This window comes from Pseudochaenichthys georgianus, chromosome 16 (genome assembly GCF_902827115.2).
Source record: "Pseudochaenichthys georgianus chromosome 16, fPseGeo1.2, whole genome shotgun sequence".
Taxonomy (NCBI): domain Eukaryota; kingdom Metazoa; phylum Chordata; class Actinopteri; order Perciformes; family Channichthyidae; genus Pseudochaenichthys; species Pseudochaenichthys georgianus.
In genome coordinates this window covers 25,519,118-25,535,269 of record NC_047518.2, presented here as the reverse complement: position 1 = coordinate 25,535,269, position 16,152 = coordinate 25,519,118, and the positions used below count along the sequence as shown (strand labels likewise).

General features: G+C 46.8%; 1 protein-coding gene across 1 annotated transcript in view; it reads left to right on the top strand.

Moving 5' to 3' along the window:
* fhod3b (formin homology 2 domain containing 3b) overlaps nucleotides 1–16,152 on the top strand; it is a 108,227-nt gene that overhangs the window by 89,690 nt on the left and 2,385 nt on the right. The window contains 15 exon segments of the mRNA XM_071205856.1: nucleotides 22–203; nucleotides 966–1,258; nucleotides 1,261–1,507; nucleotides 2,089–2,661; nucleotides 2,664–2,756; nucleotides 2,759–3,012; nucleotides 3,329–3,487; nucleotides 4,113–4,295; nucleotides 5,785–5,904; nucleotides 6,630–6,791; nucleotides 6,882–7,072; nucleotides 7,262–7,454; nucleotides 8,820–8,843; nucleotides 9,315–9,501; nucleotides 15,910–16,071. Of these exon segments, the coding sequence (XP_071061957.1) occupies nucleotides 22–203; nucleotides 966–1,258; nucleotides 1,261–1,507; nucleotides 2,089–2,661; nucleotides 2,664–2,756; nucleotides 2,759–3,012; nucleotides 3,329–3,487; nucleotides 4,113–4,295; nucleotides 5,785–5,904; nucleotides 6,630–6,791; nucleotides 6,882–7,072; nucleotides 7,262–7,454; nucleotides 8,820–8,843; nucleotides 9,315–9,501; nucleotides 15,910–16,071 (3,023 nt within the window).

The following is a 16,152-nucleotide window of genomic DNA, read 5'->3' as shown; positions in this document are numbered from 1 at the left end:
GGCTATATTTAATCATTGCAGGTACAAGGCCGTGGAGAGGCTAGCCTCAGAGGAGTTTGAGCGGGAGCGCCCCAGGGTGCCAACGAGAGGACGAACAGAGATCACATTGTGTTTGAGTCCCAACCCTGTGAGCCGCTCTGTGTCCCGCTGTACCACTCCTTCGTCTATCATCTCACAGGAAGACACTGCACAACAAACGTCAGGTAACTGGTGTTTGGTACCGTTTATTCATCATCATTACCAGAGTTATACAAGCATGGCGGACACAGTGCACCTGTCACACACACTGGGCTTGGCAACACTTGATGATTTTCATAAAGAAATTTGATTCAGCTGCATTACACTCTAGAAACATGTGTTCAATGTTATTTATGTTATTTATTTTCTACACTTTTGTATTCTAATTATGTGCAATACCTGCTTGACATGCTGCTGCATTTAAAATAAAAAATCCCAATTTGGGATCAATAAAGTATATCTTATCTGAAATACGAATCAAAATGTATTAACAAATTAAACAGGAATAGAGTAGGAAGGTAGATACAGGTATTTTGATGTTGTTTGCATGTGTGTGCTGATGGAGATAACCTCATTGATTTTAGGATCTAAAGTACTTGTATCTTTCAATATTACATTCATTTGTTTTTTCTAAAACACATTTATTTGTTAACAACTTAAACAAAGCTTGAATTGAACCTCTCTCGTTCTCAGCTACAGAGCTTGTGTTTTACAGAGTGTCTACGTTCTATGGTCATTAGCCATGATAACTGAATTTGATGATTGCTTTGTGAACTATTTCTACAGTCTGGAAATGTACAGTCTCTCGGTGCAATTAAGGACATGTCAGGAAGCAATTTAAAACGGTTTCATTATAAACAAAAACATGTTCTGATCAGATAATATAAAGGCACATAACTGTACCTCGAGTAACATTGTTTTCCACATTGTTTGGATTTCTCTTCCAGGAACGGAACGTATCTCAGAGCCAAACCTTGACCCGCAGACCAGACCCGAAAGTCTAGCGCCAGAGTTAACCGTACCAGAACCTCCCCCCACACCTCCCCCCGAGCCAGACACGCAGCAGACTGAGAAAGAGTCGCCTGTAGAGACAGAGGATGTTGAAGAGACTGAGTCTAAACAGAATGTAGAGCCAGAGTCAGCGTCAGATGAACAGTCAGGAATGGAGACAGAAAAGAGGCCGGAGCAGGAGAAGCTTGAGGAGCAGACGCAGTGTGTGGATGAGGTAGTAGAAGAGGAAGCGAAGCAGAAGAGGAGGTGAAGGACGTGGAGGTCGTAGAGGAGGGACAACCAGAGGTGGAGGTGAATGTGGAGGAAGAGCAGCCGACGGAGAGGGATGTAGAAGACAGTGTACTGCTGAGTGAGAAGGAGAGACAGAACGAGGAAGTGAACGAAAAGGACAACTGCTCCGCATCCAGCATCTCCTCCACAAGTAGCACTCTGGAGAGGGAGGAGCGGGAGGAGAAACTCACCAACGACATCGAAGCAGGTATGTGCCATGCTGATTTCAGAATCAGAATACCTTTATTCGTCCCACAGAGGGGACATTTACATTTGTTACAGCAGAACAGAGCCAAAGACAGCTTAATGTTAACCAAGAAGCACGCATTAAAAAATATTAAAGATAACAAAATAAATAAAAATAAACAATTTACAAAATACCCATCCTGTAACAGTCCTGAAGATATCAGAATCAGGTTTATTACCAGGTAGGTTTACACATACGAGGAATTTGACTTGGTGTCGTGGTGCATACCATGACACCAAGTCAAATTCCTCGTAAATCACCATAAAAGTGAAACAAGAATTCAAAACACAGGTAGAGAACTAGAAAAATATTTATAATAATAAAAAATATAGTAAAATATAACAGTATTTACATTGCAATGCAATGGAATAAAATATGGAATAAAAATCGGCAGTAATAAAAAACAACAGATATTGTTGTACATTGTGTGCATTAATGTAATGCACAGCAGCATATAGCAGCCAGGTATATATGCACAGTTATTAACGTCACATTTTATTCACTTACTATCATAATCGGCTACTTTGTGTCTGTATCAACAGGCCAGTGGACCCAGTGCATTAAAGACGCAGATGTGAACGACCAGTGCAACAAAATACTTAACAGCAAGCGCTTCATGCTGGACATGCTCTACGCTCAGGCCACAGCCAGCAAGGATGAAGAGAATGTAGCAGAAACGGAGAAAGAGAACTGTAAATGTGAGAAGGAGGCAGAGGTGGGCGACTCCTCTGTGGCTAGCCTGGCCAGCAGGATCTCCACACTGGAGGCTCACAGACAGGCCAGGGAGGAAAATGTGAAGAAAATAGAGGTGGGGCATCTGGACAACCAGGGCAATGTGCGAGCAGTGGCAGAGAAGTTTGGCGATCTGGTCAAAGGCCTGACATGTCCTCCGGAGGTGGAGGCCTCTAAAGAGCAGCAGCAGACGGACAAATCATCAACGGCTGCCACGGCAACCGCACCCCCCAAGAAAGAGTCGGACTATATTTGGGATCAGCTGATGGCCGAACCCCGGGAGCTGCGCATCAAAGAGATGGACTTCACGGACCTGAGGGACGAGGACGACATGGACATTTTAGATATGGACAGTCTGATGGGCTCAAGTCACCTGATACCCCCACCCCCCCTCCGCCATACAATGCTGCCCTGCCGCCACCCCCGCCCCTGTTCGGATGCCCCCCTCCTCCTCCCCCTCCCCTCCTTGGCAAAATGATGCCCCCCCCCCCCCATTCATGCCCCCTCTCCCCCCGCCCTCCCCCCAGCTGAGTCGAGGGGAGATGCCTCTCTTCCAAAAGAAGAAGAAGACCATCCGTCTCTTCTGGAACGAGGTGCGTCCCGTGGACTGGCAGTGTAAGAGTCATAAATTCTGTAAAGAGTCCCTCTGGTCCAAACTGGAGCCAGTCAAAGTGGACACATCCAAACTGGAGCAGCTGTTTGAGTCCAAGTCCAAGGAGCTGCCTGTCACTAAGGTAAATTAGCACCGTGCTGTTGTAACAGTAGACCCATGTAGTATTACTGTATACTCCTGGTATTTGGCACCATTTTAGAAAGGATTGTTTTTGATTTTAGTAATCATTTTGGGCTCACTAAACTGTCCCCCTGGGTGGCATTTAGAATGGTTGAGGTCCCACCACAACCACACTTTACCAGGGTAAACAAGCTAAATCTATAGCGAAGGATATTATATTATTATTACTATAATGGTGTGTGTAAGTTAGTTGTTCATTTTGTGGTAAAGGCTAATCAGTCCTGTGCTAATGTGATGCCGTTTTGTATCTCTCATAGAAAGCAGCTGTTGATGGCAAACGACAAGAAATCATCGTCCTGGGTTCAAAACGCAGCAACGCTATAAACATCGGCTTGACTGTCTTACCTCCTCCTCGCACCATTAAGACAGCTATCCTCAACTTTGATGAGTACGCACTGAACAAAGAGGGAATTGAGGTGAGCATTTCTAGAGTATCTAAATTGGTAAGGCACTGTCAAACACTTAAAGCTCACTTTAATGACATTTACTCATCACACCAAAATACACTGATGGATTTCGGAAGGAATTTTACTTTTTCTATATGGGAGTGTTGACATTTAGAGTGATGTCCTGGCTGCACAGCTGGCTGTTCGACTGTTTCCATGTTATAAATCACATGATGATTAAAGAAGAGCTCCGCATGCATATTTTGAGCTTTTTTTAAAAACCATACTGCCGTTTTTTCAGTGGATAATGATTAATGTTGCGTCCCTTTGGGGTAAAATAACCTGTAGTTTAAAGAGTTTCACCTTGAGTTCATTCTTAGAATAAAGGAGTATTAATCCCCACCTTTTGTCCCCGGAGATCCTTACAGACATACCAAAAAAAAGGGAGGTTGAAAGTTCAGATGTCGTGCAAGTTTGTGGGAAAAATTGGAAACATCTTAGATAAACAGGCAGAAAAATTTGTTCTTCCCTCCTATGGTATACTCCTTGACATATTTTGTAAAAATGTATCTTAGGAGTTTCATAGGTAGACTTGATGAATGATCCTTAAAGCCTGTTCCCTTCCCCTCCTCTTGTTTCTTCCTCCCGCTCCTAGAAAATCCTGACGATGATCCCCACAGAGGAGGAGAAGCAGAGGATCCAGGAGGCCCAGCTGGTCAGCCCTGATATTCCCCTGGGCAGCGCCGAGCAGTTCCTCCTCACCCTGTCCTCCATCACAGAGCTGTCGGCCCGCCTGCAGCTGTGGGCATTCAAGATGGACTATGAGCTTCTAGAGAAGGTGAGACACGTGCCTGTCCACTGGAATCACACGTAGATCACACCAACAGTGACGAGAAGTAAAACAATGGAAAACTATGGATCAGGTTTATTGGGCAGTAGGTTTACACATACTGTTGAAAAATATATGTTCCTATGCCTCCGCCTTTTAACCAGTTTATCTCTCTACTCCTATAGTCAGCGTTCAGGCACGCGACCTCGGTTGCCACCTTCTCTCTTCCCTTGAGAATAGTTTTGTCTAGAGCTAGATAAAGACTTGGGATTTGGGAGAGATCTTCAGAATTGGTTAGGCAGGAGCTGTGTCACTTGGTGGCTTCAGAAAATGTCTTTGTCAACTCTCTAACGTAACTTCAAACTCATCTTCAGTGTCTGCCATCAGGATTCGAGCTCTCCTGTTTCTCATTGTGTTTCGAGTCCTTGCTCAAGAAGTTTCCATTACACATACAAGCTATTTGCTCTGGTGTATAATGGTGCATGCATAAGCACATTAAGTTAATTTAAGATTTAAAATAGGAGCAGCAAAACGATTGTTTATAAGTATTATAAATATACAAAAAGGAAATACAATAGGATTATGAAAAATGTCTGTATAAAGAAAATATGTGCAGTATAGTAGTATCTGAAAGTGGAAGAGGTGTGTAGTTTTAAATAGGAATGGGAAGAGTGATGATTGATTATTTCATCATGTGTTAAAAGAAAATATAGGATAATAGGGTATTGTGATGTAAATATACAGTATGTATAAGAATTACATGATCAAATCAAATCAAATTTTATTTCTATAGCACGTTTAAAAACGATGTTCGGTCGAGCCGAAGTGCTGCACATGCAGATAATAAGTAACACATTACTACCGATGTAAACAGAAGACAATAAATTACAACAGCAAATATAAAAATCAAACACAGGGAAGTGTCCTGAGTCGTGCTCTGCTCTGATTTGAAGGCCAGGGTGAAGAAGTGAGTTTTTAGTTTTGATTTAAAAACCCCCAGGGTCCGGGCCGACCTCACGTGAGGGGCAGAGTGTTCCAGAGCCTGGGCCAGCCGCCGCGAAGGCTCGGTGCCCTCGGGTTTTAGGCACTACCAGCAGCAGCTGCTCAGCAGACCGTAACGCTCTGGCTGGGGTGTAGCGCTGGAGGAGTTCAGCTATATAGGCCGGAACCAGCCCATTTAGAGCTTTAAAAACAAATAAAAGGATTTTAAAATCAATTCGGAACCGAATTGGAAGCCAGTGCGATGAGGCCAGAATTGAGGTGATGTGGTCACGCTGGCCAGTGAGGAGACGTGCCGCTGCGTTCTGCACTAGCTGCAGGCGTTTTTAATTTGAGCATGATGTGCTCATCTAAATGTTTTGAATGGCAAAATGCTCAAATTACGTTTGATGGTTACATATAAAATCTGTGTTTACTGTGCATTGTTATCAGCTAAATGAATTGACAAAAAGAGGTAAGAGTAGCTAATGTGCTTCTGAACTTCCTTTCATGCTCTCAGGAAGTGGCCGAGCCTCTGCAGGACCTGAAGGAAGGGATGGACCAGTTAGAGAAGAACAAGACTCTCCGCTACATCTTGACCACATTGCTGGCTATTGGCAACTTCCTCAATGGCACTAATGTGAGTAACCTTCAGGACATATATGACCGAGAGGTTCCTCTTCTTTCACTTTCTCTCCCTGTGTGTCTTTTACTCACTTCCTCCATTTCCTCCCACGCTCCTCCCCCCCCCCAAATCCTCCGCCAACATATTTATTTGGCAAGGATAACAGTGGACTCTCTATGTGTAGAAGAATGTGCTGCCTGACTGTCTGCAGCAGACACTGTCCTTCTACAGTAAAAACGCTGGTGAAGGCTCTGTGGAAAAAGAGAGGGTGGTTGTGTGTTTTCGGACTATTTGTGTTTGTCTGGCTGCTTGATTGGCATCTGTTTCGTGCTTTCTTTTATGCAATGGGGATTTCTGTGTGTATTTCTATGCATTAGTGAACCCCTGGGACATGATAGCCAAGGGAAACAAAGTAGTTCCCGTAAATAATAGCAGCATTTATTTTTGCAGTAAGCCATTTAAAACTGGCAGCAGAACAAGGGAAGTCTTGTTGGGATTGTGTCTTTCATGAAGTGTCCAGCCTTTTTTTTTTGGAAGGGGAGTACCAAAGTAAGATTGTGGTTTTTGATAATCACCAACCGAATGAATCTACATATCTACTTCCATTGAGTCCCTTTTCTGAGTGTGCCAAAAAGGAAATTCAATGCAATTTAGTCCTGGACTAGGGGCAGTTGATTTTTAATTCCATGCAGTTGTTTCCGTCCCGCATTCTGACTTGCTGTGTATACATGCATCTCTAGGCAAAAGGCTTTGAGCTGAATTACTTGGAGAAAGTTCCGGAGGTGAAGGACACAGTTCATAAGCAGTCCCTGCTGCACCACGCCTGCGCCATCGTGGTGGAGAAATTTCCAGACAGCACTGACCTCTACTCTGAGATAGGAGCAATCACCCGCTTGACCAAGGTTTTTAACATTTTAAAATATCAGTTTGTAATGCAAATGTCAAATTCTCCGAAAAGAGTCCTCGACAATTCTGTGATTCCACTCTGTTAGGTGGATTTCGACCAGCTTCAAGACAATCTGGCCCAGATGGAACGAAGGTGCAAAGCATCATGGGATCACCTCAAGGTCATTGCGAAACATGAGATGAAACCAGCATTGAAACAAAAAATGTCTGACTTCCTGAAAGAGTGTGCAGAGAGAATTATAATTCTGAAGATTGTTCATCGGAGAATACTCAACAGGTATGCTCCGTGAGGATCAAATGCTGGATCAGATCAACTTGGGAAAGCTATATATTCTATTTTCATATCTGTTTGATTAACAACCATTTTTAGCATTTAAAGACATTTTTGTAACTTTTTAATGGGTTTTCAACTCTGTTTCTAAAGGACCTTTGTACAGTGATGTGATGTTTCCCTACACATCTGCAGGTTTCATGCCTTTCTGCTGTTCCTGGGCCATCCGATATATGCAGTACGTGAGGTCAGCATTCATCGCTTTAGCAAGATCCTGAGTGAATTTGCCCTGGAGTACCGAACAACAAGAGAGCGCGTGCTACAACAGAAACAGAAGAGGGCCAACCACCGAGAGAGAAACAAGACCAGGGGGAAAATGATAACAGATGTAAGTGCTACTCACCAAGCGCAAGGGTCACACATACACTTTCTCCATTTCCTGATCCTCATCTTTGCCTAGTTTCTACTTTCTCAATTTCATGAGACAATATGAGCAATCCCTCGACACTGGTTATAACCTTAATCTGGTTAAATCGTTGAAAGTGGCCATTACTGACAGACACGCTGTACATTTGTAATGACATCAGCGTAGTTCCTCAGTATTCACATGTATAGGTTACTGTAACAACAAACAGCTTTTCTTTTCGGTGTATCTCATTCTGTAGCTGCAGCGGGCTAAGAAAGGCCAGAGCAAACACCTCCCTGCATGATTAAAATCCCTTAAACCCTGAGGAGTCGGCCGCTCAGAGCCACTCCACTGCGAGCCTTGGCAGGGGCCCCTTTCTCTTCAAAGGAACTCTAATTCAATCACTGTGTGAAAATTCAAACCTTTGGACATCCCTGAAGGAGAAATAACAAGGCCCACACCTCAACCACACTCTTACAAAGATATGCTCCTCTGGTCCCTAGCTCGTATACATCCGCAATGTTTTTTTTATGGTTTTGGAGGATGAAAACCCCATAGGACTTTTGATTTTGGAGAAAGATTTGGTATTATTTGCGGAGAATTCCTTGGAAACATTGATTTTCAGTTTAAAATGTCACTGGAACCAACAAATGGTTAGCTTAGCCTAGCATAGAGCATTAAAGCTGAGGCAAAGAGCTAGCACTGTGTCCAAAAATAACAAAATATAAACAACATGGAGAAAGATTTTGTATTATTTGCAGAGAATTCATTAGAATAATTGATTCTTTTATCTGTCTGTTAAAAATGTCACTGGAACCAACAGATGGTTAGCTTAGCCTAGCATAGTGACTTAAAGCTTAGACAAAAAGCTAGCTCTTCCAAAAGCGCTGAAAAAAAAAAACTAAATATAAACAATATCCTTAATAAAAACACAAGATATCAAATGTTAATGAATGAGCTTGATAGGTGATTGTAGGCCCATTGTTGTCTTCCCTTGTAAACAGGTTGAACTAACTTAACCTGCTGGGTTCATCTACTTTATGGACATGAGAGGGGTATACATCTCTCATCTACCTCTCGCCAGAAAGCAAATAAATGTATCTCCCAAAATGTTAAACTATTCCTTTTATGTAAATGAATAGAGACCAAAGACAATGTGCTTCTTTTTGATTTGAGAAAATGCTTAGACCTGTGTAAAAAAAATAAACACGATAACTTAGGATCTGAAAGTCTAAAAACACCTCCTAAATATTTGTGATTTTGTATATGAAGAGCTTTCATTTGGCTGTATATTGTATTCACTCCACACCTTGGCATTTTTTCCCCCCATTTCCTTTATCTCTGTAGAGTGATGATGACGATGATAGTGAGGTAGGGGGGTGACTTTGTGTGCAAACATGTGCATGGGAACTTTCTGTGGTGACTAACATTCAACCAGACTGTGCTGAAGTAACTTTAAACAATAACTGGTACATTTTTTGAGACTAACAAAAGACCAGTCATCATTCATAAGACTGACAGGTTCTGTGTGCATTTAACCTACAATGAATGAGGAAGCTTGAAGGTTTTGACAAGGAAAGAAAAGGAGGTATTCGCATGGTGTCGCAGGTACTTCCTTATGGAAATGAATGGACTATTTTGTGGGTGTTACAGAATAAACAGCAACATCACTAGTTTTTCTTATCTCAGGATAGAAAAACTGCTGTGTCATGAGTGGAGATTAACCTGTATGACATGTTTGGTATTTATAGCTGTTCAGTGTGGTTTTTCCCAAAATCTAAAAGTGCAAACACCTTGTAATAAAATGTCTGATTGTAGTAATCCTGTGTCCTCACCCTACAGAGTGGTAAATTCAGCGGGGGCCCATCAGAGGCACAGGAGAGCCAGCCTCAGGGGATCCAGTATGCTGAGGATGCAGCCGAGCATGAGAACATGAAGGCCGTACTGAAGAGTAGCTTGCAGGGCGGAGAGAGCCCCACGTCCACGGTGCCCGGCCTCCGCACACGCACCAGAGCCAGCGGCACCCGAGGTCAGTCAGAGAAACACCGTTACAGCCCCTACAGTACATAGCTTTCATCATATCATCATCATTCAGTATTCCTCTGTGGCCATGAATGCTCCATGAGCACAGCATGAGCATTTCAGTGACACTTCAGTAATCCAGCCTGTAACCTTTAAGCTAATCTTCCACTAGGCGGGGTATTTTTAGCTACGCTAGCAGCATGCCTCTAGGGATGGCATTGTCCCTACATGTCCATCAGGCTGAAATATCTTTCTTATATTTTCTTATCTTTTTAGCCTTACATAAACATACATACAACTTTCCTGATCCTTCATACTGAGTTTATCAGACGGTGAGCATTCAATGGACAACTAGTTCACATCTGAGCTATTGCTCTTAACCCCAGGGTTTCACTTAGGGACCGTCAATGATCTACCGTTTGAATCACACAAAACGATAGTTACGTCTGTAACTACGGTTCTATCAGTCCCGGATGACCGCCAGAGGCGGTGCCTTAAGCACTGGATATGTCCATCGCGCGCATGCGCAGCTCGAGTACCAATAACAACAAAGTCACCTGTGACCCACGTGACACCGGCTATATCAGCCGGTGTCGTCAGAGGATCTGTTCCCAGAATCTTCTCGCGAGCACACAAGAATTCTGAGTGACAGGGAACTCTGGCGGTCATCCGGGACTCATAGAACCGTAGTTACAGCCGTAACTATCGTTCTATTTCGTCCCTACTGACCGCCAGAGGCGGTGCTTTAAGCACTGGATGACTTATACCAACAATGTCATGAAGAATCCAAGCCCTTGCTCACCACTGGAAGCAGCGGAGCTCGGCAAAAGGACCACGCCCAAAGAATGGGGAGTGGCGACATTGACCTGATGACAACTGGAGAATGTGCCAGAAGACGCCCACGACGCCGCGGCGCAGATGGTCTCCAGGGGCACCCCTCTCAGGGCAGCCCAATATGTTGAGATGCTCCTTGTAGAGTGGCATCTCAGCCTGATGGCAGGGGGGCGGCCACTGGCCCCGTAAGCCTGTGAGATGGTATCGACAACCCAGTGGGGCAGCCACTGGTTAAAGGGCATAACCTCCTTTAGTGCCGCCAGGGCAAAATCAGAGTTGCTCCTACTGCCGTATAAAGGCCGTAGCCTTGATATACGCCCTTTGGGCACCCCCAGGGCACAGCAACTTCGACGTGCCGTACTCCTGAATGTCAAAGCGTGCCAGCTGGGCAGGCTGATTGAAGTGGGTTTGTGGAAGGACCCCGGGCGGGAATGCCACATTTGCCCAAAGGGCAACGCCTGAGAGTCTCACCTCGGGCATGTATTGTTTATGGAGAGGACATGCAACTCCCCGACTCGCTTCCCTGAGGCTATGGCAAGCAGAAATGCTGCCTTCGTAGGCAGCCACCTAAGCCGCCAGGGGCTCGAAGGGAGGAGATGATAGGGCATCCGGCAGCAGGGGCAGGTCCCAAGCCGGAGCCCTCGGGGTGCTAGGGGGACACTGCCGTAAAGCCCCTCTCATAAAGAGGGACACCGACCTGTGGCACCCCGCCGTGGCGCCGTCGACCCGAACATGTCGGGCAGAAATCGCAGCCACATAAATTCAGGGTGGAGTGAGAACGTCCACTATCTAGAAGGGACTGTTGTCTAAGCAACGACATACATGCTGTCCCCAAGGAACACACACATTCTTGCCCCCCAGTTGGGGTAGAAAGTGCGTGAGTGCAAGCTGCACAGCCCGAAGCTCTAGCACGTTGACCCGGCGCGCACTCTGCTGGGCAGACCGCTGACCCTGAACGGTCCTGCCCTGCCGCACTGCACCCCACCCTGAGAGACATGCACCTATGGTGATGGTCTCCTGGCGGGATGGGATGGCGCCCATGGGCACGCCTACCAGGAGATAGGCCCTGCCCCTCCAGCGTGACAGAGAGTGGAGGCAATGCTGCGACACCCTGACTTCCCTGTGCCTGTCCCACATGGCGTCCAAGTGAAGGCTGTTCAGCCACATCTGCATGGGGCGCAACGACAGCGGGCCTAAGGGCCCAGCGGCCGAGGCAGCTGCCAGTCTGCCCAAGGGCCGGAGGAACTGAATATAAGGCACCCTCTTGCCCGGCCCACGTGGAAGTAGGCATCCCTCAAGTCCACGGTTGAGAACCACTCCACCTGTGCATATGCAGTGGTCAGCATATAGAATGGCAGCACCTTCAGGAATCTGTTGATTCCTCTGAGGTCCAAGATCGGGCGAAATCCGCCGACTTTCTTGCTCACGAGAAAGTACGCCGAGTAGAACCCCCCTGGGCTAAGCAGAGGGTCTTACTGGTTTGATTGCGTCCTTGGACAGAAGGACGGACAACTCTTGGCCCAGAGGTAGGGCCACTGCCGGATCGCTGACGACTGTCAATTAGACCCAGCCGAAGGCTAGGGGCCGGAGCTGCGGTCCGTACCCCTGGGTTAAGGTGAAAACCACCCAAGGGACGGAAGTACAGACCGCCCAGTAACTGAGCTGCTGCTGGGAAAGCAGCCGACGACCGCCCCCGGGATTTTCAGGGCCCAGCCCCCCGGACCCTGGAGCCTCTTGGGGGGCTCCGGTAAGGCTCTGGGGCACGAGGCCGCCTGGAAGGCGGGCGACCTGGGGCACGAAAGTCATTGGGAGGCGGTTGAGTGGGCCGCTAAGACCTCTGCAGAACACCCCTGTAATCCGGCGGCTGAATGCGGCAGCTAGAGCGGCCCCTGGGCCTGCTGGGAGTGGGCACAGGTCTGCGAGGACCCGAGTGCTGCTGCCTGGTCTGCCTAGCTTGGGCGGCACGCTCCAGTGCCTCCAGGGCAGCTGACCTAAACAGCTCCCCTGGCTTGACTGGTACGCTACGGAGGACTCTCCTACATGCCTCAGTTAGTGGTGACTGGGCCAGCGAAACCTGGCGACGAGTCTGTACCAGCGACAAGGCGCCCTCATACAGAGGTGCGTCAACCGAAGGAGGTGCGCCAACCGAAGGAGGAGCGCCAACCGAAGGAGGGGGGGGGCGGCCCGCTAGCAGCCCGCTAGCAGCCCCTATACCGGGCCCAGGCTGAAGGGCCAAGAGGCGACTTCATCATGCCCCTATCGGCAGCTAGCCGATCCACTTTAGAGGACAGCCTGTTTCTAGTCTTTCTATTGGGGGGAGCACACATAGCCATCGCTCCCTCAAGTCGCCGGGAACGGCCGAATTGATCTGGAGGAGGATGTGACAAGGAGAGGTGTCTGTTGGCTGCTGCCAGACGTTCCACCTCAGTGATTCTAGCCACTCTGAGCGCCCGAGGCATGCAGCTACAGCTCATGCAGGCGTTTACCGTGAGAACCTCCCTCAGATGCTCGAATTTCGTCCCCACTGACCGCCAGAGGCGGCTGAGGCAGGAGGGGCAGCGGTCATGGCCGTCCTCGGGCTCAAGAGAAGCCATATAGGCGCTACATGAATGAACCATTCTGTAGGTAGCCAGATGCAGCGTAGCCGGGAGCGGGTGCGGGAACACAGCCTTCACCAGCTACCTGCTTAATGGAAAGAGTAGAGCGTTGCTGCTACTCGCCGAACAGAAAGAGGGATGTAATTACACCCACATTACCGGCAGAGGGAGCGGGAGCGAGAGCACTGCCTTCACCTGGCTGGATTAATAAACACGGCAGTTCAGCGTCTACCAGGAGCGGGGGCGAGAACACTGCCGGCTGAGTTAGAGACGAATGCCAGATGCAGCATAACCGGGAGCGGGTGCGGGAACACAGCCTGCACCAGCTACCTGCTTAACGGAGAAACAAGGCAGTTCCGCGTCTACCAGGAGCGGGGGCGAGAACACTACCTTCACTGGTTGAATTAGAGACGAATGCCAGATGCAGCGTAACCGGGAGCGGGTGCGGGAACACAGCCTTCACCAGCTACCTGCTTAACGGAGAAACAAGGCAGTTCCGCGTCTACCAGGAGTGGGGGCAAGAACACTGGCTTCACTGGTTGAGTTAAGAGACGAACGCCAGATGCAGCGTGAGCGGGTGCGGGAACACAGCCTTCACCAGCTACCTGCTGAACGGGAAGAGTAGAGCGGTGCTACTACTCGACGAACAGAAAAAGGGATGTAGCTACATCCGCATTACCGGTAGAGGGAGCAGGAGCGAGAGCACTGCCTTCACCTAGCTGGGTAAAATAAAGCTTAACAGTATACGCAAGACGTTAGCCGAGCGGCTGCTGCTAACGATCAAGCGAGATCAAGTCAAATAACACACATGTTTAAGACCAGATAACTAGCTTCTAAAGAAGAGAACAGCACAGAGCCGTAGTTACAGCAGTAACCATGGCCAGTGCTTACACGGCATATAACCGTAGTTACAGTAGTAACTCTGGCCAGTACTTGCACGGCTTGGAACCGTAGTTACAGTAGTAACTATGGCCAGTACTTACATGGCTTAGAACCGTAGTTACAGTAGTAACTATGGCCAGTACTTACACAGCATAGAGCCGTAGTTACGGTATTGACTATGGCCAGTACTTGCACGGCTTACAACCGTAGTTACAGTCGTAACTATGGCCAGTACTTACACAGCATAGAGCCGTAGTTACAGTAGTAACTCTGGCCAGTACTTACGGCTTAAACCCGTAGTTACAGTAGTAACTATGGCCAGTACTTACGGCTTAAACCCGTAGTTACAGTAGTAACTATGGCCAGTACTTACACAGCCTAGAGCCGTAGTTACGGTATTGACTATGGCCAGTACTTACACGGCTTGGAACCGTAGTTACAGTAGTAATTATGGCCAGTACTTACGGCTTAGAACCTTAGTTACAGTAGTAACTGTGACCGGTGCCTAAAAGTGTCAGCCAAACGGCTGCCCACTAGACAATATAATATTGGGAGGATGAAATCCTCCTTAATGGCCATACATGCAGAGCACACAGCACACACAGTGAAGATTGTTCTCTGCATATCGTCCTAGTGCTAGGAGTCTAGTACTAGGAGCAGTAAATACAACGATATAGCGCTACTGCAACCATACCATGCGTTTACCGGGAGCGAGAGCACTGCCCTCACCGGCTGAGTTAAATAATGAAGCTTAACAGTACATGCAAGGTGTAATAGTTAGGCTCAACAACAAGCGGCTGCTGCTAACAATCAAGCGACCAAGTCAGAACACAAATGTTAAGACCAGATAATAGCTTCTAAGAAATAGAAAGTACTTACCTTACTTTCTGCATCTAAACGAAAAACGGGTTTAAAGTATGACACTCTTGGCTTTCCATACTAAATCGAATGAGGGACGCAGCCAAAGCTGGGACTCAAATGCTAATGATAGCTCGGGCACAACGCCACAAGCAGAACTTTCAAAAGAGCATAAGGGCAACTTTATGGGAGAGGAAGCGGGAACACTGTCGTCACCAGAAAGTCTAAGCCAAACAAAAAATAAGACGCCAATCAGGACAACTTGGCTGGGAGAGGGTGCGGGGACACAGCCATCACTAGCAACAAGCTGACACAAACCTGTCTGTCGAGGCTCTGCACAGCGCACAGCCGGCCACAGCTCCTGGAGGACGCGTTAACGACCCGTAGCTCCGACTGTCAGTCGCGAAGCTGCACGCGGCCAGCTGTTTGCAGAGAAATCCCTCAGATCAAACGTTCAAACCTGAATGCTGTAGGCTACAAAAATGTAGCCACGGTACCCTCGCGCAGCGAGAAGATGAAAGGAACAGATCCTCTGGCGACACCTGTCACGTGGGTCACAGGTGACTTTGTTGTTATTGGTACTCGAGCTGCGCATGTGCGCGATGGACATATCCAGTGCTTAAAGCACCGCCTCTGGCGGTCAGTAGGGACGAAATAGAACAATGTTATTGTTAATACCATCTTTCCCATATTTAGTTTGTTTTTATTTATAGAGTTGAAGTAAATTACGCATGGAAAAAAACGTAAATGTATCTTATAATAAATGTGATTCAAAAGTTTTAAGTTTCATCTCTTTACCATAGCTCATTTGTCCCGTTGACTCCATCCATAGGCTACTAGATAGTATTTCTAAACTGGACTAATAAGACACCCCTTATTATTGGATTTTAGGCCACCTCCCATTTACATAAAGATTTTAATGTGAAAATCTTCAAATGTTATATTTAAAATTCTTGGAGACTCAGAAAAAAACTTTTTTCAATAACTACGTTTTTAATTTAAAATATATTCACAGACAATAGTAAAAGCCTGGAAATTCAATAACAAGAGGTGTACTACTTGACCGCTATAGTCATATAATACTGCATTCATTTGGAGTCATTGGGTCAAAAGGCATGAAAGCTATTGACGAGAAATCTGACGTAAAAAAGAAAACAGCTGATAATATTATCTGTACAAAGAGGAAGAAGTACTCTGGTTTCTAAAGACCTGACCTATCTTCCCTTCCAACCTTTCTGTTTCAGGGCGTGTGGCCCCATGGTGCTCTGCCAGTGACGACCCGGTGAACTGCACAGATGATACGGCTGATGAGATCATGGAGAGGATTGTGAGGTCAGCCACTCAGGGTCCCAGCCAGCGGACGCAACCTCGGGAGAGAAGGCGATCCCGAGTCAACCGAAAATCATGTGAGTCATCCCAAATATTACCCAATTGGCATCATTTATTTTCATGTACGGAGAAATGCAATGGGCTGCCGTGCAAACATT